The 27,971-nt window shown below is 36.5% G+C and overlaps 3 protein-coding genes across 3 annotated transcripts; 2 read left to right on the forward strand and 1 right to left on the reverse strand.

Annotated features, from left to right (window-relative positions):
- Positions 1-651: 651 nt before the first annotated feature.
- LOC141833019 (ATP-citrate synthase beta chain protein 1-like) lies at positions 652-9,557 on the reverse strand. Its single transcript, XM_074720398.1, has 17 exons — positions 9,497-9,557; positions 7,908-8,030; positions 7,693-7,795; positions 6,920-6,985; positions 6,652-6,775; positions 6,296-6,430; positions 5,161-5,221; positions 5,002-5,078; positions 4,511-4,666; positions 4,272-4,400; positions 4,026-4,158; positions 3,816-3,943; positions 3,557-3,662; positions 3,386-3,462; positions 3,202-3,272; positions 1,570-1,854; positions 652-970 (listed from the first exon to the last, which is right to left on the reverse strand). Exons 2-17 carry the CDS (start codon positions 8,005-8,007, stop codon positions 895-897), a joined length of 1,827 nt encoding a protein of 608 aa, XP_074576499.1. The 5' UTR covers positions 8,008-8,030; positions 9,497-9,557; the 3' UTR covers positions 652-894.
- A 2,131-nt stretch (positions 9,558-11,688) lies between these two features.
- LOC141833793 (uncharacterized) lies at positions 11,689-18,429 on the forward strand. Its single transcript, XM_074721290.1, has 4 exons — positions 11,689-11,758; positions 11,843-13,621; positions 14,168-14,952; positions 17,924-18,429. Exons 2-3 carry the CDS (start codon positions 11,996-11,998, stop codon positions 14,825-14,827), a joined length of 2,286 nt encoding a protein of 761 aa, XP_074577391.1. The 5' UTR covers positions 11,689-11,758; positions 11,843-11,995; the 3' UTR covers positions 14,828-14,952; positions 17,924-18,429.
- Positions 18,430-20,564: 2,135 nt separating this feature from the next.
- Positions 20,565-21,779, forward strand: LOC141833849 (myb-related protein P-like). The gene is made up of 3 exons (XM_074721351.1): positions 20,565-20,697; positions 20,781-20,910; positions 21,110-21,779. The coding sequence occupies exons 1-3, from the start codon at positions 20,565-20,567 to the stop codon at positions 21,717-21,719; spliced, it is 873 nt and encodes a 290-aa protein (XP_074577452.1). The 3' UTR covers positions 21,720-21,779.
- The last annotated feature ends 6,192 nt before the right edge of the window (positions 21,780-27,971 follow it).

The following is a 27,971-nucleotide window of genomic DNA, read 5'->3' on the forward strand; positions in this document are numbered from 1 at the left end:
CAATTTTTTTTATCTTTATTTTAGAATACTTTTGTGTGTATGAGCTAATTCTACGTGAAGCCTTATGTATTATAAAAATTTTATAGTTATTATCTTGCCCTGCGACTAAGTGCCATGGTCCACCACCTTGAATGCTTAGTAGTTATCGCTTTGGTATCCTTCTCTCTGAAACGTATTTGGCGTGGCCGTATGATGGCGCTGAGGGCTTTATTAAGGTTTCGTCCTCTTCCTTCTTTTGTCATCTCCCTCGTATTATTGGCTTCTTCATTTGAGAATTAAATAATCCGAGGGTCAGTGTCTCTTTATTGGCCATTAAAATAATTTAATTTCTCGCTTGCTTTCTTTGTAAAGAAACTTCACAGTACATTAGTCCCACTTTATAACGTTGAATATTAATTAGACTATTATTTATTCAAATAAATAAGAAAAATATTGTTGTGTAAATTTTAAAATGTGAAAAGATTTAGTTGATATTATTCTACATAATTATGAAAAAAAATCAAGAATTGAAGTTCAAGAATTCTACGGAAGATCAGTGGGGTGTGGGGTAAAATCAAATGAGAAGTATTTCATGATTTTATTGGAATATTTAGATGGATAGATTAGGAAACTATGGTCCTGATCATGTCAGCAAAAGAAAACGCAATCAGCTTCGTAAAAATTAGGTCAAACTAACTTTGTTTTCACTTTATTGGTGTTGGAAAACAAAACACAAATCAACAGATCGATCACTAAATCAACCTGTCGATTTTTTTGATACATGAGAGCAAAAAGACAGGAAAAAATACGCTCATCATAATGCTTTGCTTAAACGCTTGTGTGAAGCCCCTGGAAAACCGATTTGATCATGCAGGGCAAGTGAAGTTGATTTGCATTTGCTGTGTTCGAAAATGATCACTTTGTGTACAAAACATCCTCCCATGGGTGACGGTAGAGTGGTTGCTTCAGTCTCTTCTGATCAAATGTGTGCCTGTGAATTCCAAGAATGAAGTGTTACATATAATGAAGCAACGATTCAATGAAAAAGCAAGTAATCATAAATTGTGCAGAGAAGCCTATATTTCATCCTGGTAGATTCAATTATTGTCAACTTCCCATCTATTCTATATTTATATCAACTCACTACGACATTCAAAAAGATGGATTATCTACCCAGTTTCTTAGTGACAGTCCACAAACTCATGAGGCAAAGAGAGGTTCAGCAATCCAAATAACTAGCCACTGGGACTAGTGGAAATACCCCTCCGACCACTAACTTATGAATCAACTCCTCTTACAAATGAGACTAAAGAAAGCAGAGGTTCACCAATCCAAATGACTAGCCACTGGGTCTAGTGGAGATACCCCTCCGTCCACTAACTCATGAGTCATGAATCAACTCCTCTCACAAATGAGACTAAAGAAAGCATTTTGCCTACACTAGGGCTCAGGTCACACTATGAAAGGATAGATAAATTATATTCTTCCATTACTCTTTTACGCCACCCATCATTAGCCACAAAGAAAATGAAATCCATGGAAAACAGGTTTAAAGAATAAGGATAGTAGAGAAGTGACTCATCAACTCACCCAATCAGACCAATTGAGCGTGCCAACACAAACAGACCATTTAGATAACCAATTTCAACGATCTCGTCAATTTCTTGTTTGCTGAACATTCCACTTCCAGCTAGAAGATCCAAGAAAAGAGATCCAATTGCGCCATCAACATTAAGAACCAAATTGTTTGCCTTTGATAGTGTGTATGCCTCAACTTGCACAGCATATTCCATATACTTCACAGACGGGAAATGAGTGTGTGCATACTTTTGCAGGAGCTCCACTCTTTTATCTCTGTTGTCTCTGCTTTTGATCCTGTTAAATGGCATATATCATTGACGTGGACAAAAGCATAAGATGGCTATGCAAAATTGCCCAGTCATATATGGAGCATCACTAGCATATTTATTGCTAACTAAAGAAAAAGAAAACCAAATGATGCAATGTGAGTAAATATCCATATCCAATGATGCAATGTGAGTATCGAATATCCATATCCATGTCAAACATCCATTGACAAAAGTTTCAAGCAAAATGATTTATAATCTTTACGACATTACCTCATCTTTCTTCAGAAAAGGTGGCTTAAACCAAACTAGATATTCAGGGTAGATATGAATTAGTGAAACCAGTTTAATCAGTGAGGTGACAGTTTACCAAATCAAAGAATCCAGTGTTTAACTAGTGCACATCTAAGTATCTACATTTCTAGCATTAGTGCTAGGTCTTACTATAATTATTAACTTTGGTTTATACGTACAAATACCACTCAGTCCCATCATAATACCATGAACCAAAATGCCACTCCCTGCATTTTTTAATGATGGTCAACGACACTCTAAGTTGACAGCCAAATACCCCTATTGGTCGAGTGTAAAATCTTAAAAACAACCATGTTGGACTTCGAAAATCACACCTGTATCTGATACTCATACCTAAGTCTCTGTAACTTAGCTTCTAGTCATCTTAAAGCAAATACAGGAAAGAGAATCTGAAATTTAAAGCAGAGTACAACAGTCTTTGGCCAAGATGTTTATGCTGTTCAAGCTTATCTCCTTGTTCAAGCTTCCTTTTTTTTTCTCTTCACATTCATTGTTACACACCTCATCATGCTGTCTACAAGCTTATCTCTCTTTGTCTAAACTTTACAATGACTTATGGCTTTCTTGTTATTTATTTTAGAAAGAATCAATTCCAAATTTGAATCCTAGTCAAGTTTAGGTTATCAACTCAGCATCCAAAGGACAGATGTCTGTGTATGTTTTAAACAGATATTTATGACATTCACAAACATACTTTGCTTTTTGGAAGTTCTTGGCCACAATCACAATCCAAAAATAAAAAGGAGTTAATTATCAGATGGACATTGTGAAGCCTTGTAGGTAATGTGATCAAGTAGTCTGTTAGTAGGTACTTAGATGAACTTTGAGAGCACATAATAATGGAAACAAAGGAGGTTTTCCGATGAACTTGAGTATGTTGGAGATGTCCAAACAAAATCCAAAAATATATTTAGTTTGGTGATTGACCATATATGTATAATAATTCTTTGGAAATGGCATGAAAGTGCTGAAAATTTGATCAATAGTATGAATATCAGTTAAATAGCATGAATATCATTCATAGAAGAGGGAAAATCATTAGAAACTGAAAGATATAAACCTGTGCCCTATTCCTGGCACTCGAATGCCCTTCTTTTTCATGCTTTCAACAAACTCATAAGGGGTGAGGCCCTGATAACAGATATATATATATATATTCAGTATTACTGCAACTTGAATAAATAAAGAAAATAAAACATCAGAAACATTGCTAGCAAGTGTAAATCCTGATCTTATATACTCACTCTGTCATATGCATCTTTGAAGTACCGAGCAGCATCATCAATTGCCCCACCGAATCGAGGACCAATTGTAAGCAACCCTGTATTTGAGAAGTCACTCATTTTTCCTTCCAATGACCCTAGGAAAAACTCTCAATTTGACCATTACCATAAGCCAAAGTAAATCGAGCTTACCTGATACCAGACTGGAGACTAAATCCTTTCCAGCCCTTGCAGTAACTATAGTGTTATGAGCTCCAGATACACAGGGACCATGATCAGCACATAACATGATGCAGATCTAACAATTACAGAAAGTAATAATGTGAGAGACCAAGATTATGGATACCAAATATTAGTAGATTGTGTTTGCATAAGGTAACTAAAATCCTAGTCAGACTAATATTTACTAGTCAACTTGAAACAAGTAAAAGAAACTCATTTTTTAACAGACCTCAATGAATTGTGTACAATAACGTGGTAGGCTACGCTTGAACCACAAAAGGGAGATGACATCACCCACACCAAAGCCACGTTGGACAATAGTAGACATGGGTACACCAGCATAACAAGGTTCATCGCCTGTGGATAGAGATGTGACTTAGCAAAGTGTTTAACATTGAAAAAGTCTGTATGAGAAAAAAAAAAAATCTACTAATCAAACCTCTGTCATCTGAAATGGTGGAGATGATATGAGTTGGAGCCCGGACTTTCCCACTTTTGATTGCAGATTTAAGATCCTCAGGTATTTGAGGAGGTTTAATTTCAGGTACAGGAGTAATCTGCCCTTCTTCAACCTATCCCATAAAGAGAACAAGATATAGATAACAGCATCAGACATTCTTCTTAAGTCAATAAAAAAACAGTTAATATTATATCACAGAAAAAAAACTAAAGTGCAACAAGGTACCAGCTTCTCAAAAGTTTCTTTGATTGCAGTCTCAAATGCTTCATACGAAGTTGGAACAACTGCTCCAGCATCTCTTAGAGCCTGATTTTTTGCTTGCGCTGATTCCAACTCACCACCACTTTTTGCACCCTAGTTTAGTGAATTGAGAAAAAACAAAATAAGGCATAATGATTTCAATCATAATCAGTAGAGGTGGTCACAAAGACAACATGTGATTGAAAAGATCAATTTAAACTCACAGCATGACCAAATTGCACTTCAGATTTGAATAGCCGGGCACATGTTCCACTAACCCAAGCCACAACTGGTTTATGAACTTTTCCTTCTTTTAGAGCCTCAACTAGGGAGTACTCATCTCTCCCACCTAATTCCCCCAACACAACCATCATCTTGACCTAAATAGATCATAAGCAGTATATGTGATAAACAAATATTAAAGGCAATGTTTACTAATTTTCCTTTTCTGCAAAGAAGTTTATATTGATCAATTTATTCAGTTACAGTCCATTTTAAATGCTGCAATACATGACAAGTGATCAATAGATTAAATTAATGTTGTTATTCACTAAAGAGCTTTATGTATAGTTGGGGGGTGTCGTTCACTAGAGCTTTTCTACTACTTGAGAAAATTACTTTCATGGTGATATACAGTTTTTCTATAGTTGAGGGATGTTGTTCACTGAAGAGCCTTTCTACAGTACTCAAGAAGATTATTTTCATGGTAACATACTTGAGGGATGTTGTTAAAGCGCAGGACATGATCAGAAAGTGTTGAACCAGGAAAAACATCTCCTCCAATTGCAATACCTGAAATAGCAAATCATCTAGAACTCAGATCAAGATTTCACAATGAGAAGTATCATTAACTTGGGGGAAAAAGTAATATCACCTTCATAAATTCCATCTGTGACGCGTGCAATTGTGTTGTAAAGTTCATTTGACATGCCACCCTATAACCACACAAAATAGTTATTATACCTGATGAGTTAAATAAAATTAGTTCAAGTAATTTTTTAGCAAGGAAAGAAGAACATATTTTACAAGCATTAGCTGTTAGCACATGGATAGTGATAAGTGATTTGAGGGAAAATATTGTGATGCAATTTATTTTTATAGAACATGAAACATCAAGAATCACAATAAAAGTGTGATTAGCATGATTTGTGCTACACAGGGAAACTATGATTTTATCCATGATATATGGGTCAGAAATAGTTAGCTCTAGTTTTGGGTCATTTAATGGTCGACATAGATAAAGCATAAAAGTAACACAAAAGGAAGAACAATATTTGTCCATGAGGCTCCTTCCAATGTGGTTTCTAGAGAGAAGTAGCATCCGATGGATTAGTTAGCAATATCTGTATAGCTTAGCCAAATGCTATCATGTGGCTCAGAAAAAAATGCTGTTGAAACTACTATTTGAAGCAAGCATGAGAATATACTATTTTAGAATAAAAGGTGTACGTAAATCAAGGTAGTCGTGAATGAATACCAATGAAAAATATTGTGTAACATATCATGTATTCAATGCCATCAACGTATTGTCCACTTTGACCAATATCTTATACTATTGGCCTCGAGGTTTTATTGCATGGTGGAATTTGACTCCAAGGTGAAGAGCTTCCCATTCAATCACCCACCTCAGAATTGCTCACGCCGAGCATGCCTAATTACAATGTTCTGAGAACTTGACTAATTCCACTAAAAGGCACCTTGCTGTTGAGAGTACACACTCTAACTATTTATGCTTTACACCAATAGGACAATCACACTATCCCTGTTTCGGTGTGTTTTTTGATTCATTCTTTGGTATCCTAGATGCTAGCCAAGGGCAGCACCTTATCTAAGCTTGCTCCCTGGCAATCACAGCCTGCCCTTGTTAGACTGAGTGGCAACATATTGCCAATTGTAGAAGTTTTTTTTACCAACGACTACAATAATAACAAAATTACTATAGGCGAAAGAAAACCCACACAAACAAAATAAGTTTAGAAAATGCAATACTTTAATGAGAGAACAAGTACCGATTTAGACACAAATCCAACAGAACCAGGCCTGTAAAGCTTGCATTGAATTATATTGTCAATTGTTCCAGCAGTGTCACCAATCTTAAATGCACCAGCTTGAATGCCTCCAACAGTGGCTGGACCAATAACTACCTGAAACCAGCTTTGAAAAGGTATTAAACATGAAATTAGACATTAGTGCAGGAAAGATACACAGTAAACCAATTAATTAATCCACCACAATTTTCTCCATTTACTACCAAATTTATTTCTGCTATATATTTTTTCATTTCTAAAACTTCAAACTATAAGATCTAAATTCTTTTTTATTCTAACTGAATGACAAAATTCGTTAGTCGTTTCATGTTTCCAACCTTGTTATTAGCTCTTGCATATGCAATTAGTTGCTTTGTGTCTGTCTCTGGAACACCTTCAGCTATAATAGCAACTACTCTAATGGTATGTTGCTTCAAAGCTGACATAGAAGAGGCTGCCGCACTGCATTAACAATGAAGCATAGTATCAAGAAAATGCCTCCCTTTTCTTATCCAAAAAAAGAAAATACCTCCCTTTTAACAATAAAAGCATAGTATCAAGCAAATGCACTTTTCTAAGAATGCAAAAAACAGAAAAATCAGTTACCTTCTGAATGATGCAAAATTGATAAAAACATCCGCAGCTGGGTGTGCATCACATGCTGCTTCAATTCTGCAGTTTAAACACACAAGAAACATCAGGAAACTGTTCTGGTAATCAAACAATAGAAGCTAAAAGTTAGTTTAATAAACTGAAAGAGATTTATTGAAAATTCAAAACAAAAGTTATCAAATCAATACAAACCAATTTCCAATATGTAAAAATAGCTATTTGGATCTTACAAGTTTGCTTAACCTTATTGTCAACTGGAAGTCACTAAATAGACTATTTCAGTTGAACATAATAGAATCATAGTTAAGGTATTAAAATATGTCCTGGATGTAGTAATTAAAGTAGTTACCATGCAATGTTATCAAGTTGATGAAGTAAAGAACTTCCATAGAACATATGTGCCTTGCTTTCTCATTTTAATCATTGTAAATGCCAACTGTACATGGAATCATGTAGAAAATGCCTAAGCTATTCCATCTTTGTGGCACTTGATAGTACTGTTAAAAAATTCTCTTATTTCTTGACATATTATCAAAATTTCCATATATCTGACCTACTTGAAGACAAATTCATTGTACCAAAATAAGCGAAGGAAATATATATGTCGTCAAGATGATGAGCTCCGCACAAAAAAGAATCAGATACACAAGAGTGAAATCAACAGGCTGTAGTGATCCAATCATTTTATTGCTTAAGTAAATATTAAGTGCCAATATCCACATGCATAAAAGTCTCTAGTATCAATGCAGATGTAGTGGATGTCTTACGTTGAATGGACAGGAATTGCAATTTCTTCCTGGCCGAAAAAGAGCTTTTGAAACCCCTCTGAACCTGGATTGATTATTCCGGCAACGGAGGGTGTTTCTCTTCCTATAATAATTGAATAAGAAAATTCAAAGATAAATAAAAAAAGTGTAACCCTAAAAAATAAGTGTAGGTACACAAGGAAACAAAAAGAAAAAGAAAAAAAACATTAACAAACCACAAAGGAAGTCAAAGTCAAGCATCCTCTGGATTGGGAGTTGCTTATAATTGTAAAATAGAGCTTGAGTATTTCGCGAGAAAATTTGTCCAGTGGCCATTATGTGAGATAGCACAAAATGACCTGTAATTAATACAAAGTTAGTAACTTTTATGAGAAAGAATGAACCATTAACTATGAATACAAAGGTCAAACATAGCAAGATATATCAAGAGGCAACAAATAGAAACATTACAATAGTAGGGAAATGAAACTTGAAAGAAAAAGTATGAAATAAGAACCCTAGTGGATTGTCCCCAACATTATGGTCACTGTGCCGATAGTTTGTTTAAGAGAGATTCCTTCAATTTTGCAAATTCATGTAAATGACAATCTTTAGAAAATAATGATAAACAATTAGCAATTTTCAATTAATTATAAAAGATAGAACTGACTCACTACCATCCCAAAAAGGAGTAAACAGTTTGATAAGGTTAGGTTTGTGTCATTATAGAAGGTTTCTGCCAAACTATGCATTTAAAACAAAGCAAAGAATATGAATTACCAACACAGAATAATCAAACCATACAAGATTTTCCATTGCAGCTTTGTTAGTATAGAAGGATACTCTTAAAGACAATAATGATAGGTACAGTGTGACTCTGAAAATCTGGCATTTGGATGAGGAATAAACACACAAAGACTAGCCAAAACATCAAAATGTAAAAAAGGAAGCTCACTATTGCTAAATGTTTTTCAATAGGATATTACTTGAAATAATTGCTTTCATAAATAAGCAATCTTCTGGGAAACTAAAAAATGTATTGACTATAATCTAATTAAGAGATGTCTGGGAAGTTCATACCCAATAATGGTAGAACTATTATTAGGCATCAGACACAATCACTCATAAAGCATTAGCATATGTTGAATAAAATAATAATTATCCTAGACAACATAGTTGTAGGCATTCACAGGTATGATTCTCACTGACAGGACCAGTTTGGAAAAGGTCTTTGGAAGATTAAAGTCCCTCCCGCTAGTTCCTCTCAAGTTAAACAAGCCACTTTCGCTCTTAAGAAGATAGGATCTGTACTAGATCCGTCCTTAAGGAAGAATCCTTCTGTACCAGGATTATGTGTAGCTAATGAGATTGTCAAACCCATGTCAAGGTTGCAACATTGTTGGTTATATTTGGATTAAACTGCTGCAACATTTTGCCTACATGCCAAGGCACTACCTAAAGATGTATGGACTAAAACCTTGGCCAATACACAAAAGGATTCACGTAAAAATCCAACTCACTAAGTATATTTTTGCATCAAAACCCCCCATACTTCATGAGAAGACAACAATTGAAGATCCAATATCGAAACACCCGGAAGATCCAGAAAACGCGAGAAACCCAGGTATTCATGATCGACAACCCGGAAAATCGACCAAAAATATTTCAAAAAATATACAAAAAAAAGGGGGCGAGATGAGCGATTAACTGGATTCCGCCCGTGGCTCCGCAGATCAAACAGACCTCGACTTGAAGAAACGAGTGAAATCCAAATCGGGAAGATGAATCTGAAACCCAGGAAGGGAGAGTGGAGAAGCGGATCTACCTGGAAAGCAACGAAATGGCGGCCCCGGCGCCGAGAAGAGAACTGAATCAGCAACGGAATCGCTCACAATCTCGAGACGAGCGTGCGAAAGGTGTATAAATAGAGGGAGGTGGTTAGCTGAGCGGTAGGTGGTAGCGAGCGGTCACGTGCCGTCCGACCCACTGCCCCAACCACAACCTACTCCGCTATTGGCCGTCGCCAACTGCGCAACGCCATTAACTTAGAAAATAAAAAAAGAGTCTCTAATTTATTTATATTTTAAAAAATACTCTTCATTTAAACATTATTTTAAAAAATCATTCATAATTTAATACTAAAATATCATTTTTTAGCATAATAATTTTAAAATAAAAAGTTACTGATAATTAATTTTTTTATTTTTTTCTAATAATATTTCATTAGGATGTAAAGTGGAAGAGTAGGAAAAGAATATATGGATGAGGGAGACATTTTAAAATTATAATTTAAGAATTATATTAATCTATTATTAAAGAATAGACAAAAATAAAAAATATATATAAATTAATATAGTAATTCGAATTTTCATTTCGAATTATTGATGTCCACTCATGGTCAAGAAGCCAAGTTGGAAAAAGACTAAACTATTTTATTTTATTTGGAAGAAATTTGGTAGACTTTAATTACAAGAAAACAAACAAAGTCTTAATAATTAATTATTGATCACAAGTTATCATTTTGAATTCTCTGTTCTTTTTTTTTCCTTACACCCTAACAAAATATAATTTGTTATAAATTTTTTTTTGTACATTTCTACAATATTTCTCCATACTGACAACATAGCTTGAAATTTTCGCATTTTCTTATGCATTTATCTCGTGAAGCTTTTATATTGTTAAAATTCTCTCCAAAATAATCACAAATTTAATTACCCTAAACTTCTTTGGTATTCTGTAAAAGCACAATTTAATACCAACTAAAAAAACATAATTGAAGAGCATTGAAAATTAGTCGAAGTTAAATTTATATTTAATCCATCTCATTTGAACATATTGAAGAAAAAATGGAAAAATGGGATCATAAAATCATTAATTTTCTTGTTAATTGTAAGTTAATAGAAAGAATTGAAGAATCTAATTATATCCAATTTTTCAATCTAACTTTTACATAGAAAGAAAACTTCTTTTTTTTAAAAAAAACAACAATAAGAATACATTTATGATCCCGGTGCCATAGATGACGTGGTCTTTCTCTCTTTCTATAAGATAAAAGTCATGAGTCAAATAGGAGTCAAGCCTAGGACTGATTTGGTAGTGCTAGTCAAATAGACTAATGTCGATATTTATCTTTTGTTGATTCAACAAGTTGTACATGTTCCTAAGACACAGGGCCACATAAAGAGCATTTATGAAGTTGTCATAGAGGTGTTCTGTGCCACTTTTTCCTACACATAATACCAAAAAAGAAGCCAAAAGAAAAAGTCAGTCCCGCATTCACCGTGATTTACCTCATATGCTTACATAATGGGGAGCTCGAGGAGAAAGTGTGGGGCCGCTTCTTCGGCTTCCAACCTTTTTCTTCATGAAGTTGTCATAGAGGATCTTCTTAAACCTTTTTCTTCCTGCACATAATCCTAAAAAAGAAGCAAAAGAAAAAGATTTTCTCAAACTCTTTTTCTTCTACATTTTCATTTTTTCCTTCCACGAAATACTAACTTGAGCGTTGGAGTGGCTTGTCGGGACTCCCCGACACCATTCTCACCTCCTGTTGAAATGCATTTCAAGTTCTTATCATCCTCTCCCTCGAGCTCCGTAGGAAGTCGCACACTTCGTTGACTGGTGGCTTGACTATCCGTGGTATTTAGCCAGAATAATTTATTTTTTTAGTGAGGAAAATCAAAATCAAGCATCAAATAATAATCTTATTAAAATTAATAATTATTATTATAACCAAAATTTTATATTAATTAATTAAAGAGTATAAAGATAAATAGCATACGATAATAATTAATTAATACACTAAAAACCAGCCATATTAAAAAAAACATTTTAGTCAAAAGGTTTTTTTTATAAAAAGTCTGCTAACTTTAGGGTATTTCAAAAATGACCCACCTACCTTATCTTCTAATGCAAGAATTCAAAATTGCCGTGCCAACCTGTTCCACTATTATGTTTACCTGGATGACAAATCATTTATATCCGCAGGCGTTTCGTCTTGCTCGCCTTGTCGCGGATCGTGCACATCCCCGTCGCCACGCCACCGCCAACCAAACCCTCTCCTCTCGTCTCCTCCTGATTCGAGAAGGTACCGGCGACCGAAAAGGAAAACCCGCACAAGGCGGTTTGATCGATTTCTGGAATATTGATTCTCTGTTCAATCTTGTCACAGGAGCGAAGGGAAGGCCAAAGCGTATTGGAGCCGCTCGCTTTGCTTCCGATCTCAACTTTCTTGCTGCGGGGGGAAAGGAATTGTCGGTCTGGGAATTCGCGGCGGTTTCGCAGTTGTTGCCGCAGGAGACGCGTTGTTGTTGTTGGAGGAGGTATGGCGAGCGGCGGGAGGGTCATTTTCAAGCGAGCGGCGCACGGGCGGAGGCGCCGGCAGCGATCCAAGGCCTCCGAAGATGAGGATGATGAGGAGTATGTGATGGAAGAGGAAGAGGAAGAGGAGGAGGAGAGCTCTGATGAGCCCCTTGATGCGTCCGATGCTTCTGAGGAGGAGTTCGTGTTTGGTGGATCCACCAGCGATTCCGATGATGGAGATCGGATGGCGGCTGAGGCTGATGAGGACGAAGAGATCTCGGTGGGCCCGGGACCGAAGCGTCTAAAGTGCTCTTCCGGAGCCAAGAAGAGGCCGGCGAAGAAACCTAGGGTTTCGTACTATGAGAAGGACGATGATTATAAGGCCGAGGAAGAGGAGGAGGAAGAAGAAGAAGACGAAGAAGAAGAAGAGGAAGAAGGAGGAGGAGAAGAAAACGAAGAAGAAGAAATTCTATCGCTTAGGAAGAGGAGTAAGAAGAGAAATTCACCTGCGGTTAGATCTCACTACCAAAAGGCTAAAGGTTCGGATTACGAGGAAGAGGATATGGAGGAAGAAGAAGAAGCCGAAGAAAAGGAAATTTTATCGTTTAGGAAGAGGGGGAAGAACAGAAATGCATCTGTTGTTAGATCTAGCTACCAAAAGCCCAAAGGTTCATATTTTGAGGATGATCTGGAGGAAGAAGAAGGTGAAGAAAAACAACTTTTATCCCTCAGGAAGAAGGGGAGGAATAGAAATTCACCTTCAATTAGGTCTCACCACCAAAAGACTAAAGGTTCAGATTATGAGGAAGAGGAGATGGAGGAGGAAGACGAAGAGGATGAGGATTTCTCACCTGACGAGCAGGATCTTGCTGATGAAGAAGCCTTCATGCCTCCTGGATTGAAAAAACGAGGACAAAAAAAGAAAGGTGGAAAGATGCAGAAGCTGAGGAATTTGAGGCAGAAGAAAATGGGAAACAGATGCCAGAAGAGATCTGAGGATGATGATTTTATTGTGAAAGATCGCGTTGCCGCCAGTAGAAAGACTAAAAAGTCCAAGAAAACAACGTGGAAGAAGAGTTCAACATCAAAGGTCATCAAGAAGAAGTCCGTGGAGGAATCAGATACATCAGAGTTTGATTTTTTAACTTCTGATGATGATTTTGTAGAGGATGCCATTATGCTGGATGAACCAAGGAACAAGAGCAGAAATATCCAGAAGACTAATAGGTCTATGAAAAGAAGGCAAATAGTATCACTGGAGGAATCAGTTTCTTCTTCAGATGGTGATTATAATATTTCTGAGGATGTGTTGAGGGATCTAAGAGTTGATGGGATTGCGGATCAGCCACAGACAGATAGGATAATCGCTCAAATAAAAGGTGCTGAGAAGGGCAAGGAGAAAGAAAATGAGGATTCAGGGAGGCCATTATGTGGTATTTGCTTGACAGAGGAGCATAAAACAACAGTTCGAGGAGTGTTGAATTCTTGCACTCACTTCTTTTGTTTTGCGTGTATAATGGAATGGTCAAAGGTTGAGTCACGATGTCCTGTTTGCAAGAGGAGGTTTGGAACCATTACCAAGACCTCAAGATCAGAACCAGGGTTTGGTTTGAGGAAAGCAGTTATAAAAGTTGAAAAGCGTGATCAGGTATTCAGTTCATTTTGTAATAGCTTCAAAGAGAGTCCGTCTATTAAATATTGTTTTTTTAACTGTGTGGAAACACATTACTAATGCTACATTGGCCAACTTCTCAACGCAATCATATGTTTTCATTGATTCAATAGAAGATAGTTTCAAAAAGTATCAGTCTCAAATATCTTGGCATAACTTTGTGTTTTTAAGGATTATTTTTATTGATTAAGTTATTAGGAACTATTTGAGTTGTATATATATTTATCTATATATAATAAGGATCCACAAAAAGGAGTTACAAATTTATTTGATTGACTACAGTTGATTGTAAGAAAATTTTGTGTGTTCTAACTTATTGGCAGCTAAATGATTCTTTTATTTCTCTGATGCACTATATGCATGAGTTACTACAATAGAGCAAATACTCAAATTATTATATATATTGCTATTTTGTATGTTGCTGTTACCATTCTTTTGTATGTTCCATTTACATTATAGATTTACAAATTTGTAATTCAACATTTCATAAGCTTTTTACTAAACTGTTACCTGTTTCTAAAGGTTTATCAACCTTCTGAAGAAGAAATAAGGCGAATGCTGGATCCATATGAAAATGTGGTATGCATTGAATGCCATAAAGGTGGGGATGATAGTCTCATGTTGCTGTGTGATATCTGTGATTCACCCGCTCACACATATTGTGTTGGTCTTGGGAGGGAAGTGCCTGAAGGCAATTGGTACTGTGAGTGTTGTCGATCTGCTGGTGATGATTCATCATACTTGCAAAATCAAGATTTTGGAGCTGATCAAGCAGATGGCAATACTGATGCATCAGGCAGACACAATGAAACAGAGGTTCTTACCCTTCGTGGTAATACAAATTTGTATAGGTCAAGTCAACCTACTTTGCACGAAATTGATCTGAATGTTTCACCAAGATCAATGGAAAATTGTAGTTCTATGTCTCAGCCTTACGGAGTTGGACCGTCAACTGTTTTGGGTCGACGTGCAATACAGCAGCGTATACGCATAATATTGTCTAACAGTAGATCACAAATCTTTCAGCAGACTCGAGTATCACAGGGCAACATAGGAACTGATGTCATGACATCAGAAATTGGACGAAGGGTTGAAAACTTACGTAACTCTCAAGGGCTGAATTCTTGGAACAGCGTGCCAGCTTCTGAACAGTGTTATCAGAACAGTTGGCCTTCTTTATAATCTGATGCTAGTTTAGCTCAGTGCATGCTAGAAAGCTTAAGTTCTGAAAGTTAAATGATGCCATGCTGGAAGTCTACTCCATTATAAAGCGTCATTTAAAAGAATACTCCAAGATTCTGCACTTGGTACGCCTCACTTTCCAATTTTATCTATAAATCCTTTACAAGGAATCAGGACATTAGGACCTTGGGTCATTGAAAATTTATTAGTACAAAAATTTCTGCTTCTGTAGTGTTTGTAGGTGAGAAAAGTTATGACTAATGAGTATTATATTTTGTCAAATTGAGAAGATGATTTGAACTTGGAGAAAATGACTGAGTTTTCAAAAGAGAGGGTCATTTTGTAAGCTAAGAGACTCTGTAGCAGTTAGAAAATTTTAAAACAAGAAGATATTATTTTAACTGTTTGAAAGTAGATAATTTTTTTATTAATATTAAGTACCTACATGTTCAATTGTATTGGCCCATGGCATCATAGCTGATTCCGGTTGGCTTGGTCCATTCACTTGCATTCTTAAGTCCCAAACAACCTAAATGCAAAGCATGGCATGCTTTAAATGCCTTTTTTGGTGGAATATAGCATGTGCAAAAGAACACTAATATTAGCTATGTCATTACTGAGCCTGTTCAACTCTTTGTTAGGAGAAGCAATGGTCATAATCATCTGCTGAACATTTAGAAAAATAAATTTATTTCTGTATTTGTTCTCCATCAGACAAATGGATTGCAAAAGAAAATTCAGTTATCTGCATGCTTTGCTTCTACATGTGTGAACTTTAGAATAACTAATGGAGGCCCTGCTAGTTCAAGTGACAAATTATGTTTATGTTCTTTAGTTCCTATCACCCTTTGTTTCTTTCTTACTTACAAACCACTTCACATTTGGTTAGGAAAATGTGATCTTTTTAACTTGGAAATAAATAATCACCCTTAACATTACCTTTGCTGTCCAAGGTTGTCATCTAGCCAAATTGAGCTAAGAATAACATTCTATTTTTTAAAAAAAATGAAAGTGAGCTTAAAACCTCATATTCAAGCTTGTCAATTGAAAGGCTTGTTAAGCTTGAGTCTAAACTTAAGTTTTCAGCCCACTTTATAATATTTAAGCTCGAAAGTAGTCCTTAAATGAAACTTAGCTTCTCATGAATTATATTAAACATGTAGAATAAATAAATAAATTTGTATTTAAGCAACACAATTATAGAATTGGATTTGATTTATGTATTAATGCAAAACATTCAGAACAAACTTGCTAAAATGATATATTTTAAGTAGTTACTTAAACTTAATTACACATTCTTTTATTTATATATTTTTTTTTACCGTAACTCTGGATACATGGGCCATGCAAGCAATTGAGATACCTCCATGAAATAGAGATGTCATGGGCTTGAGAGTTGTATTTTGATAAGGTTGGAACTGAAGGAATCACATATATTCCTTGACTGTGTAGGATATTAAGTAGAAGGCTTATTGCCAATAAGATTGTCATGTCGCCAAGTATGAATCATCCTTCATATCAAACCCAAAACACTTGGAAAAGATATAATCAGAAACAAATCTATGAAAATTTTGAGAACCAATATGCAATATATAAGAAAGGAACACAAATCTGCTAAGGAGAATAGCAGATTTGTGGATGTTTAGGAAGTAGCCTTAAGGATCCTATTATATCTCAAGAATGTTCTCGGAATAGGTTTCCTTTACTGTGACCATGGCCATCCGCATATTGGTTTGACTTTTCCATAGAATTTTAAGGCAACTAAAAATCTTGGAAGAATACGAAGCAAACTGTCATGGTTAAATCAAGTGTAGAAGTAGATCATATAATTATGACCCTTAGTATATTTGTATATGTGAGCTTATGTTGCTCAGATAAGCCTTGACTGAGTTAGGTAATGTTCTAAACTTCTAATAGACCAATGAAACATATATCAAGCTGTCCTAAGGTAATAATGTATAATTTAATAAATAATATTCATGAATCAGCATGAATGGAATATTGAAGATCAAATTGTAAATAAACTAGAGGTTAATTGTAAATATATCAGCTTGAGGGGTGTATGGGTAAAAGAATAATAATGATAAATTGTATCAAGATAGAGGGGACTACCTAAGGTAATAATGTTAATAAATTTTCCCATCTAACATTATTACTATAAGAAAATGCGATATAATAGATCATCCAGAGCGTATCATTCTCAACCCTCTTCACTTTCAGTATAAATGACCAATTGGTTGGAGAGGAATTATTCTACCAGTGCCTTGCTCTATCTGTCTCTGTTCAAAATTCTTCCTTATCTTCCGGGAAGTTTGGATTCAATTTCTGTTTTCATTCTCTTCAAACCAATTAAATCAGATCTTTTATTGTGTGTGATTTATGGGAATAAGCATTTTATTTCCTTTGAATTCTTGTGGAATAAGTATTCTGATATTTGGTTGCCAAGATGAATTTGAAATACCAAGTTGCCACAGAACTGTGATTCCCTAATACTTACTTTGTTCCATGAATTATTATTTTTGTCTATTTGAATCTTCTTAGAATACTATTTTTACTCTATGGTCTTGTTGGATCTGTTGTGCCGGATGGGCTGACTGAGTCATTTGGACTGGGCAAGTGAGATGGGACAGAACAGGCCGGGCCTGGCTGAGCACTAGACTGGTGGATTGGGTTGGAAAGGTTAATAGGGCCGGTTCACAAGACAGATGCTTATAGTGATATTTTATATTGTGAAGGCTGTGAAGTGTGAATGCTATTGCTTCTGGTAACATTCTTACATAACTAGATCTAGAAATTTACATGAAGCTGCATGTTTTTCTCAAAGTTAATGTATGCAAGTAGCTACTGTTTTAAGGTGCTATATCTAATGCTATTTTATTTTACAAAGGTGAGTGAAATAAATGTGCTGTGGAGAGAATGTTGCAATGTCGTACCTACTATGATTTTCCAGATAATATGTTTTCGTATTTATCAATGACTAGCTTAACCAACTTTGCTAGATCTTTTTTTTTTTAAGAACTCTGTTTTAATTTTCATGTCCATTAGACATTATTTTTTTCCAAATTTATGAACTGATTTTAACTATCATTTATGAAGATCAAGACTCGCGAGAAGCATCTGTAGGCAATTCTACCCACTCTGTTCTGGATGGAAGCATCACGGTGGAGAGTTTTCTCGTCCTGTTCCTTTCTCCCAGTGGTTCAGATTATTTGTACCAAGAACAAACGTCTCCAACTCAAGGATGATGCATACCGTACTTTAGATCACATGCTGCAGTGATCAGCCTGGTTCATGAGGCTCTCAGTTTTATTCTGATAGAATCAATTGAATGGATCTCACATGGAAGCTGAGGTCTGCTACTGGTTTCTCCTGCTCAGTCCATTTGATGTGATATTTTCCTTTGGTTTGCTCGATTCTGCTCATTCGATATCGGCATCAATAGAGATCGAAGGTTCAAAAAATTTTCTTGGCCATAGAACGGGATTCCTAAAACAGACGTGAGAAAACACGTGTATTAATTCTTTTGTACTTCGATTCAAAATTGTATTTACTTTTACTTCACCCACAAATTGCGTAAATTCTTAAAATTTGAAATTTCTTCACGCAGTATTTCATTTATTTAAACTGAACTTATTTGTATGAGGGAAGGCGTATATGTTTCATTTGTCATGTTCTCTTCCTGTATATAGATTGCGTACGGAGGAGAGGAGGAAAGCTGACATGCAGATGGCCCCTTCCAGTGTTTACTTTGAAGGAAATTAAACCAGCCGAGGGAGCGTAGGAAGGACAACAATTTTTCTAGTTTGATGTTTTTTTTTTGTTTTTAATATGCGGTCAAATCAAATAAACTTTGCCTTGATAAAAAGTGTCTTTTTAATAATAAATAAAAATGACATCCTGTTGAAAATCCAATAAAAAGAAATATCATTGTATATGTATTAACACGAGTAGCGTTGAGAAATCTCTAAGAAAGCTAATCAACCCAACAAAGTTGGATCAATTAGTACCTTGAATCGAATCATCCAAGTAATCTAATTAGTCATGATAATCCTGAATAAATGCAACTGAAAAATACAATACAATTAAAAGTAGGGTTGTAAATAAATTAACAAGTTAAGCCGAGTTAAATTTTATAGTGTTCAAATTTATTTGATAAGGTAATTAAGTTGAATCTAGTCTAAAATGAATTAAGCTTTTGAAATAATTGTTCAAACTTAGCTTAATTTCTTTTTTATAAGCTTGAGCTTTGTTCAAACTTAGCTTGAATTTGATTTATTTAGATGTTATCGAACTTTCAATTCAAACTTATTTGATTATTTAAAATTTTTATATTTTAAATTTGTTTGATTGATTATTAAGCTTGATAATATTAATTAATTAATTTATTTATTTTAAATTTTTTTATTCAACATGTTGATAAAAATTTTATTGATAAATATGATTTACAAATATTATTTATTTACGAATATTTATAAATATTATTTACGAACAATATTTACAAAATTGTTCACGAACATAATAACTAAACACATATGTGTTCAAATTTATTTATTTAATTTAATAAATTATTTAAATTTATTTATTTAATTGATTTTTTATGTATTCATCGAACATAAACGAGCTCTTACCAAATTGAATACAAAATTTGTTCACTGGCATTCAGTTCATTTACCGTCTTAATTAAAAGGTGTAAAATGGTCTTTGGGCACCAGGATCTTCACAATGATAATGGCACAAAGCAATCAATAAATTCATAGAAATAACTAAAGAATAAACTGTATTACACTGTAAATACTCTTAATTAGGTAATAGAATTAAATTTCATAAAAGATTCGCTGTCTCTCTTTTGCCATTTCCCTGCGCTGATGACAAAGCGCATTCTCCGCCGCATAATCCAAAGTTGGGGCCTATAAAATAACCATCATTTAATTCTCAGCAAATTAACTAGCTTTGTTTCTTGATGAAATCTGTTATTTTAGTAATCTGATACGATCGGTCTCACGATCATAAATCGAAAAACTGCAACTAACTTTCTTGTTTCGTCTGATGATCATAAATCGAAAAACTGCAACTAACTTTCTTATTTCTTAATTATATGATCGGTCACATGTACACGTACATTCAATTCTCCATTTTCCAACAACAACAACATCATCATTTATTGTTCTGTCGTGGCGACAACTTTTGCCTAGCTCCAAAATTAAATTAAGCCAAACTTGAATACATACTTAAAAAAACATAAATTTATGTAATCAAATTTGGCCATGGCCATGTAGAATTAATAACCAGAATAATTAAATTTAATTTTGATTTGAATAATCAAAGATATCAAAAGATAGGTGATCTTTTTTACTCTATTTAACTTATACGAATTTAAAAATTAATGGATAATATATTTGTCAAAATTATAATTTATGTTTGTTTACTTGGGACGAAGGGCGGCCGTGGTAGAATTGAACGAGCGCAGAGCAGAGCACGAGCAGGAAATTAACGACGCACGCGCACGGCACGGCAGCAGCGATCGAGTGGCAGCGGCGACGTGGTCGATTGGAAGCCCGCGAAGGGCGTACGCGCGCTGCCTCACGCCACGACAACTCGCAGGTGTCCCTCTTCCCCACCTCGCATCTCTTCTCCCCTCCCCGGCCGCTATAAAACCACGCACCCACGCTGGCACGCACGCAGCTTGAACTCGACGACCAACAACACTGCACGATCGAGCTAGCGCAGTCTGTCTGAGATGGGAAGAGCTCCATGCTGCGTCAAGGCGGGGTTGAAGAGGGGGAGGTGGACGGCCGAGGAGGACGAGGCCCTCCTCAACTACATCGCTGCTAACGGTGAAGGCTCATGGAGGTCTCTCCCCAAGAATGCAGGTAGCTACTAGCTAGATCTCAGATTCATTTTTTATGCAGATCATTTATTAGTTCCGATCGATCATCGATATCTATATATATAGGGCTGTTGCGATGCGGGAAGAGCTGCAGGTTGAGGTGGATAAACTACCTGAGGTCCGGCCTGAAGCGAGGCAACATTACCACAGAGGAGGAGGAGATCATCGTCAACCTTCATGCAGAACTCGGCAACAGGTATAGTACAATCATTCTTTTATAAGATTTTTTTACTATTTTCTTTTCTTTTTTTCTTTGTCGTGTTGTAATCAAATCATTAGAATGATTGCGTCTCAACTGTGCCAGAGTGACATGTGATGTGAGTGCACGAGAATTAAACTTGACCTTCGAAGGAGAAGGCTCATAGCCGTGAATTTGTTCTTGTGTAACTGTCCAGGTGGTCCCTCATAGCCGGGCACTTGCCGGGAAGAACCGACAACGAGATCAAGAACTACTGGAACTCCCACCTCAGTCGGAAGATCCACAGATACTGGCGATCCAGCATCCTCGCTGCGTCGGCGATCGACCTGAGCAAGCTCCCGGGCGGGGGCAAGCGGCGCGGCGGCCGGACGAGCCCGACGGCCATGAAGAAGAACGATAACGGTCGAATTGTTCAGGTGGCTGCCGTGAGCCCCGCTGCCTCGCTGGGGCAGAGCGAGGAGGTTCAGAGCGCGGTCGTGGATCCCGACACGAACCGAGCGAGCAGCGCCGGCGGAGGTGGAGCTGATGAGGAGATAGATGATCTCGAGCTGGAGAAGATGATCGAGGACTTGAGATCTTCGATCGAGGCGAGGAAGAGCGACGAGGTGCCAGCTGCGCCGGCGGCGATGGTTGCTGATCAGGCGGCGGAGCAGGATGAGTTCTTGATGCAAGAGTGGGACTGGGATCAGGCGCAGCTGTGGGACGAGGCAGAGGAGATGTGGCCATGGACGCAGTGGGACGACAGCAAAGAAGCATGGGAGGACCAAGAAATTAGCTCGCTGCTGGACAGCAGTTGGCTAATATGATCTTTACTGTTGTGACTTTGCTTAGCTTGAACATGCATGCTTTGTCTGTATATTAATTAGAACAGGATCTTTACTGTGGGACAAATTTAAATCTGAAAGGAATTGATCTCAACGTGGCAATTTTAGCTAATTGAATCGAATATGAGATAAAAACTTTCTCAGCTCGATAGGGCATTCATTGAATCAATCAGTAATACAGTGCCCACAGAGCCCTTTTCTCGAGGCTCCATTAATGGCAGTCACATAGGCGCCATTACGGCACCTCCGTTTCCTGCTCTTTCGGGAGAAAGAGACTCGAAGTACCTAAAACAGTATTTCTGTAATTGAATCAGAATAAATATTATTCTGTATGAGATTTGATAGGGTGAGCTGGTTGATTGATTTCCAATGATATGATAGAGAAGAGACCGTTTGAATTCTTAACTCCAGTAGAAGTTAAGTCGGACCTTGATTCAATCACTTCGACGGTTCAGTAAAATCTTGATCGATAAAGAAAAAAATAATAATTATAAAGAGAATAATTAGAAAATGATTTAATATACATATCTTCACTCATAAGCGTGGACTTCCTTTTATACCTTACCTAGGCACGAAAATGAGTGTTCAAGTCTTCTTGGAGAAATGATTACGTTGTCTACGTCTTCCGTGAGAAACGAATACATTGCTCCACGCCCTCCGAGAGAAACGATTACATTACTGACGTTCTTCGAAAAAAATGATATGGTAGGTCACGTATGATGTAGGCCCAATCAAGGATGACGGAGATGGTTGAGCTGAAGAAGTTGATAAGGACAAGTAGAGATGACTGAGCTGAGGAGGTTGGCATGCAGGTCAGACTACTCAGGAAGTCGGGAGGTTAGTCTTTGTTGGGAAGACTTCTTCGGAGAGGTGAGCTTTATTAGAAAGATTCCTTAAGAGATAGACCTTAGGAAAAGTGCTTTTAGGCCTTGGGAGAGGTATCGAGAAGAATCTTCGAGAGAAGTGTCTTTATCAAGAAGACTCATTGAGAGGTAGGCTTTGTTGAAAAAATTCCTCAGTAAAAGTAGGCCTTATTAGAAAGACTTCTCGAGAAACATATTTTTATTGGGAAGACTTCTCGAGAGACAGACTTTGTTGAGACGACTTTTCGAGAGAGAATGTCTTGTTGAAAATACTCCTTGAAATGTAGGCCTCGGGAGAGGTGTCTCTATGTGAAAGACTACTCGGGAGATAGGCCTTGGGAGAGGTGCCTTGTTGGGAAGACTCCTCAAAAGGTAGGTTTTGTTGAAAAGATTCCTCGGGAGAAATAGATCTTATTTGAAAGACTCCTCAGGAGAAGTATGTCTTGTTGGAAAGACTTTTCGAGAGAGATAGGTCTTGTTGTAAAAACTCCTCAAGAGGTAAGTCTCGGAAGATGTATCTTTATCGAGAAGACTTCTCAGGACAAGTGTCTTGTTAGGAAGACTCATCAGGAGATAGGTCCTGCTAGAAAGACTCTTCAGGAGAGGTAGGTCTTGTTGAAAAAACTTCTCGAGAGAGGTTGGTCTCATTGAAAAGATCCCTCGGGAGAGTTATCTTTATTGGGAAGACTCATCCAGAGAAGTGTCTTGTTAGGAAGACTCCTTGAGAAGTATGTCTTATTGGAAAAACTTCTCGAGAGAGGTAGATCTTATTGAAAAGACTGCTCGAGAGATTAGTTATCGAGCTAAGGTGGTTGAGATGATTGAATTGACTCAGTTTAGCCAATTAGTATTAACACACCCAGTTATCGAGCTAAGGTGGTTGAGACTGCTCTAATGGCCTATGCCTAGGGCCCCAAATTTAGAGGGGCACATTTTGTTTATATATTATATTATTATATATATATATATATATATATATATATATATATTAAGAGAATAAAAAATTATTAAAATATTTTTATTGGATTTTGGAAAGATTTTGCATGATCATTGGATTTTATAGAGATTTGGTATGATTCCAATATATTTAATATTATTTATTTTTTAAAATTCTAATTTTCTAGTTTCTTTATATATTCCTCTCTTTCCTTCCTTATTAACCTAACAACTTATTTTGCTCAACTTCAAACATTTTACTTATTTGATAGCTTATTTTCTCTCCTCAAAATATATATTTCCGAGATCATCACAAGGGGTGCAAGGAGAGTAACGATCAGAACAAAAAGCTAGAAAATTTAATTTTATATAAAAAATTTATTTTTAAAATTAATATTTTAATTTATTTTAAAAAAATTTTAAACCCATCAATGTCGGTCTCAATTAGTCCGAATAAAAAGGGTGAAAGAAATTTTTTAAAATAATAACAATTATTTTTAAAAAAATTCATCTAGGACCTATAGGAGGCTTGAGCCGCCCCTGAACACACCATGAGAGATATATGTTGATCGAGTCCGGATCGTACTACTTGGATCCTCTACTAACTAAGTCAAGAGTCTATCACGTGGACCATTACTTTACTTTTGCATTAAATGTATTGATTTTTCATATTTAATTAAATAAAAAAATTACAATTAATTGGTGATCGATATTTAATTTGTCGATGCATATGACGAAGTCGATCTCCCTCCGCTAAACACACGGTGAATAATTAAGCAGTGAGGATGGATGTCTTAACTTTATTCCTTAAATTCTGTCAATTTATTATCATTAATCGAATGGTTGAGACAGCACAAACAAACAAACAAACAAACAAATGAACGAACAATTAATTCACGTTTTATTCCAATTGGCGAAGCTGTCGATATATCGGAATATACAGTAGTGGAATGGAGGGGTGACTGCTATCTACTTGAAAGCAACGCTGCTCAATTCCAATTTTGTCCTGCTCCACTCTTAATTACTCCATAAATATTATGAAAGAAAGACTTCGATTTCTTTTAAAATAAGTATTTTTTTAAAAAAAAATCACTCAAAAGAAATTGTAAAAAAAAAATCATTGATTATGATTTTCAAAATTGGAAGAAAGCTATTCACTAAACAAAGAAAGACTAAATATCTGATACAAAAACCTTACACTTTTGCATCCACATATGTTTATATTCATAAAAGATATATAACTCATCAGGTTCTTCATATAATATATATGAGAATGAAACTACACTAAAAATCATATAAATTTGTTGTTCATATTTTGTATAAGAGATTCTCAATTCTCTTACATTTTGTTCCGGCTCGTTACCACCCAGCCAAATTAAAGAGATAAAGATAACGACCAATTCCCCAAACTTGGCCCCCCTAAAAACCTGCATATTAATGCACCGGACCGTTAGATGAAGATCAGTAAATCTAAACCCTTGATATTCGAAAACCTTCAAAAGATTATCCTTACCATGCCAACAACCAATCAGATGCGCCGATCTCCACAAATAACGCTCCTCCTGGTATTATATAAACCCTGCAGGTATGAAGGAAAAAAGGGGGGTCTCTCTCTCTCTTTCTCTTTATTTCTCTATTTATCTCATACAGTTCTATTTCGGCTCTAACTTGAGCGTCGGAGTGGCTTGCCGGGGTCCCCCGGCACCATTCTAATCCTCCTTTTTCTTAGTGATTTTCAGGTCCCCCTCTCTTGGCGATTCTTTCCGGGGAGCACAGTTCTGATCTGGCGTATAAATCATCCACGGCGAATTTTAGCCGGAACACATTTCTTTTCCAAATATTTGATTGATAGAACCTGGGAAGAAAACTCTCTTCTATAATACACCCCATAAAACATTTTAACCCAAGACTCCTTATGTGGCGGAGATAATCGATACCATGTGACATAGTCAAAAATCACAAGTTAATTTGAGCTGGAAGTCATATCAAACTGAGCTTGGGTCAAGTCAAGTCAAGCTCGAGTCGAGTTAATCCAAGCTTGAGTCAAGTTGGCCTCTGTTGGAAGACCTCAAGTCAACTCTGTCCAAATCGCATTTGAGATGGTTCACCCCACTTCAAGGGCGGAGCCATAGTCAAACCTACCCGGGCTGTAGCCTGAGGGCTCAACGGCGTTAGAAAGGAGAAAAATTCTAATTTACTATAGGAGAAAAGAGAAAATGAGAAGATTAGCCCGGGTGACAACACGTTCATGACCCATAACTTGGGATCAGTCCAGGTAAATTGCCGGGGCTAACTCCGCCATTGCCGCACTTTGAAACTCTGATTCGACACGTAATGATAATTGAAGCATTGATCACGAAAGAGTGTGTTTCTTAATAGAGAGGGAAGAGGTGTGTCATTTGAGAATTAGAGTAATCATTTCACTTTCTATTTAAAGATAACTAGTTGCAATATCAAGACAAGTAATTCCACTGTTTTCTACTCTCCTTACTATTCTTTTTAGCCTTTTGTTTTTTCTTCGAGGTCTGACTTGAGCATTGAAGAGGTTTTGCCAAAGCTTGCCTTGACCCCTTTTAATATCTTCGTTAAGTCTTTCTAGACCTCTGTCTGAAGGCCTCTGTGGTACTCGACATTCAGAAGACCGACCTACTGAGAAACCAACTTAATAATAGCCGATTTAATTGAAGTTCGATCTGAAAAAAGTCGATGTAATTGAAAGTCGACCCAATTAAAATCTGTAGGACCATTGCATGCGAGAGAGGGGGTGAATCTCGTTCGTTTGATTTCGTTTCACTATCAAAAAAATTGACAGTGTAATTAAATAAATACAATAAAATGACATGTGGATTTACTTGGTATCTAACCCCCTAGGATTAGTATATTCAAGGCCTAAGTACGAAATGCACCCATCCATTAGTGGTCTTCTTTCTGAAAGTCTTTACTGAGGCGGAGAAATCATCTTACAGTCAAAATACAAGAACAAATGTAAATAGTAAAGAGTAAGGCAAATTAAATACAAACACTCGAAGTCGAGTCGATCTGGAAGTCTTGAGCGCAACATACACCCCTCTTGAAACTTTCCCGATAGCACAAATAAAGCTTTGGTCGTGTTCACAAGCACCGCAGAATCCAAGAGTAGTTGTGAATTGATTATTCTTTGATGTTGCTCATTGAGGGCTTATAAAGACTCTTCCGTGCACCTCGGACCGATTCAATCCAATTTGGCTATGACGGTCTTTATCCAGCCAAGTCTCATCCTGGTCCAGGCGCCTGGATCAGTCTAGGGCATTTGGACTATACAAGAGTTTGGAATATCATCCGGACGCCTAGAGTTGCTCTTGGTATAGGCGCCTGGACCAGATATGAGCACTTGGATCATCTGGAAGCCTGTAATATGATCCGGATGCCTGGAGCTAATTCAACTCAATTTGACTTGAGTTGACTCTGAACTTCGTTTGGTTGCATCTGTTTGCTTCTGTCATGCTTTTTTAGTCTTGCTTCTAGCTCCTGATTCTTGCAAGATATACATGCGCCAAATAAGCAAGCAACCTAAGCTTATCTATAGTTTATCTGACCGACTAAACTTACCTAAATCTTACCCTATAAGTTTAACCTACTAGGCTTACCTAAAGGTTACTCCTCCAGGATTTTTTTTGTATAACATCCAGTCACCCTTGACTTGTTTAGACTTACTATTGTCTAACATCTAGTTAGGACTAGTCACTTGGTAAACTTTTCACTTGACAAACATTTGGTTACCTTTGGCCTACTTGGACTTCTTGCTCAACATCCAATCCTCTGACTCCCGGGACTTTCCTTTCAATGTTCGGTCCTCGCTGATCCATTGACCTGCTAGACGTCCAGTCCACTGACTCATCGCCTAGACTCTTCGCCCAGTGTCTTCGATTTGCTAAATCTTCCTTGCTTAGTCCCACTGACCAGAACTTTCTTGCTTAGTCTCTAACTAGGGCTTCACCTACTAGTCATCTAATCAATTTTGACTTAGTTAGACTTTGTTCACATTCAAATATTATATCATGTTTGAATCAACCCTTAGTCAAACTGATCAACCTTAAGTATATAATCAAACATCGAAACTTAATTTACAAGTAAACTGCACTCCTACCTATTGAAGATAGACTTAATATAATCTGAAGGAAGCCTGACCTACCGAAGACATATATACCTCACAGAGGCCTACTCGATTTGTATCCAACCGGATGAAAGTAGTACTCGGTCGTGATTATTAGGATGAGTCATCTCATCATTTGATCTCCGACCAGATCAACTCCAAGATATTCTATCCTTACAAATATTTAAAGTTTCTAAAATTTTAACTATCACAATCTTAAACTGATATCAAAATTGATTTAACAGGTACAATTTAGAGTTAGTGCACAAATCTGCAGACTAAACTGAAACTAAGATTAAAGGC

Source organism: Curcuma longa, chromosome 8, assembly GCF_044706935.1.
Source record: "Curcuma longa cultivar G26 ecotype Majalengka, Jawa Barat chromosome 8, ITB_CL_G26_1.1, whole genome shotgun sequence".
Taxonomy (NCBI): Eukaryota; Viridiplantae; Streptophyta; class Magnoliopsida; order Zingiberales; family Zingiberaceae; genus Curcuma; species Curcuma longa.

Coding starts and splice junctions, on each gene's coding strand:
- LOC141833019 (XM_074720398.1), bottom strand. CDS start 8,007: ATGGCCACTGGACAAATTTTCTCGCGAAATACTCAAGCTCTATTTTAC. Junction 3,944..4,025: donor CACCATTTCAGATGACAGAG/GTTTGATTAGTA, acceptor CTCTATCCACAG/GCGATGAACCTTGTTATGCT. Junction 971..1,569: donor CGCTCAATTGGTCTGATTGG/GTGAGTTGATGA, acceptor TGGAATTCACAG/GCACACATTTGATCAGAAGA.
- LOC141833793 (XM_074721290.1), top strand. CDS start 11,996: ATGGCGAGCGGCGGGAGGGTCATTTTCAAGCGAGCGGCGCACGGGCGG. Junction 13,622..14,167: donor AAGTTGAAAAGCGTGATCAG/GTATTCAGTTCA, acceptor CTGTTTCTAAAG/GTTTATCAACCTTCTGAAGA.
- LOC141833849 (XM_074721351.1), top strand. CDS start 20,565: ATGGGAAGAGCTCCATGCTGCGTCAAGGCGGGGTTGAAGAGGGGGAGG. Junction 20,698..20,780: donor GTCTCTCCCCAAGAATGCAG/GTAGCTACTAGC, acceptor CTATATATATAG/GGCTGTTGCGATGCGGGAAG. Junction 20,911..21,109: donor CATGCAGAACTCGGCAACAG/GTATAGTACAAT, acceptor GTAACTGTCCAG/GTGGTCCCTCATAGCCGGGC.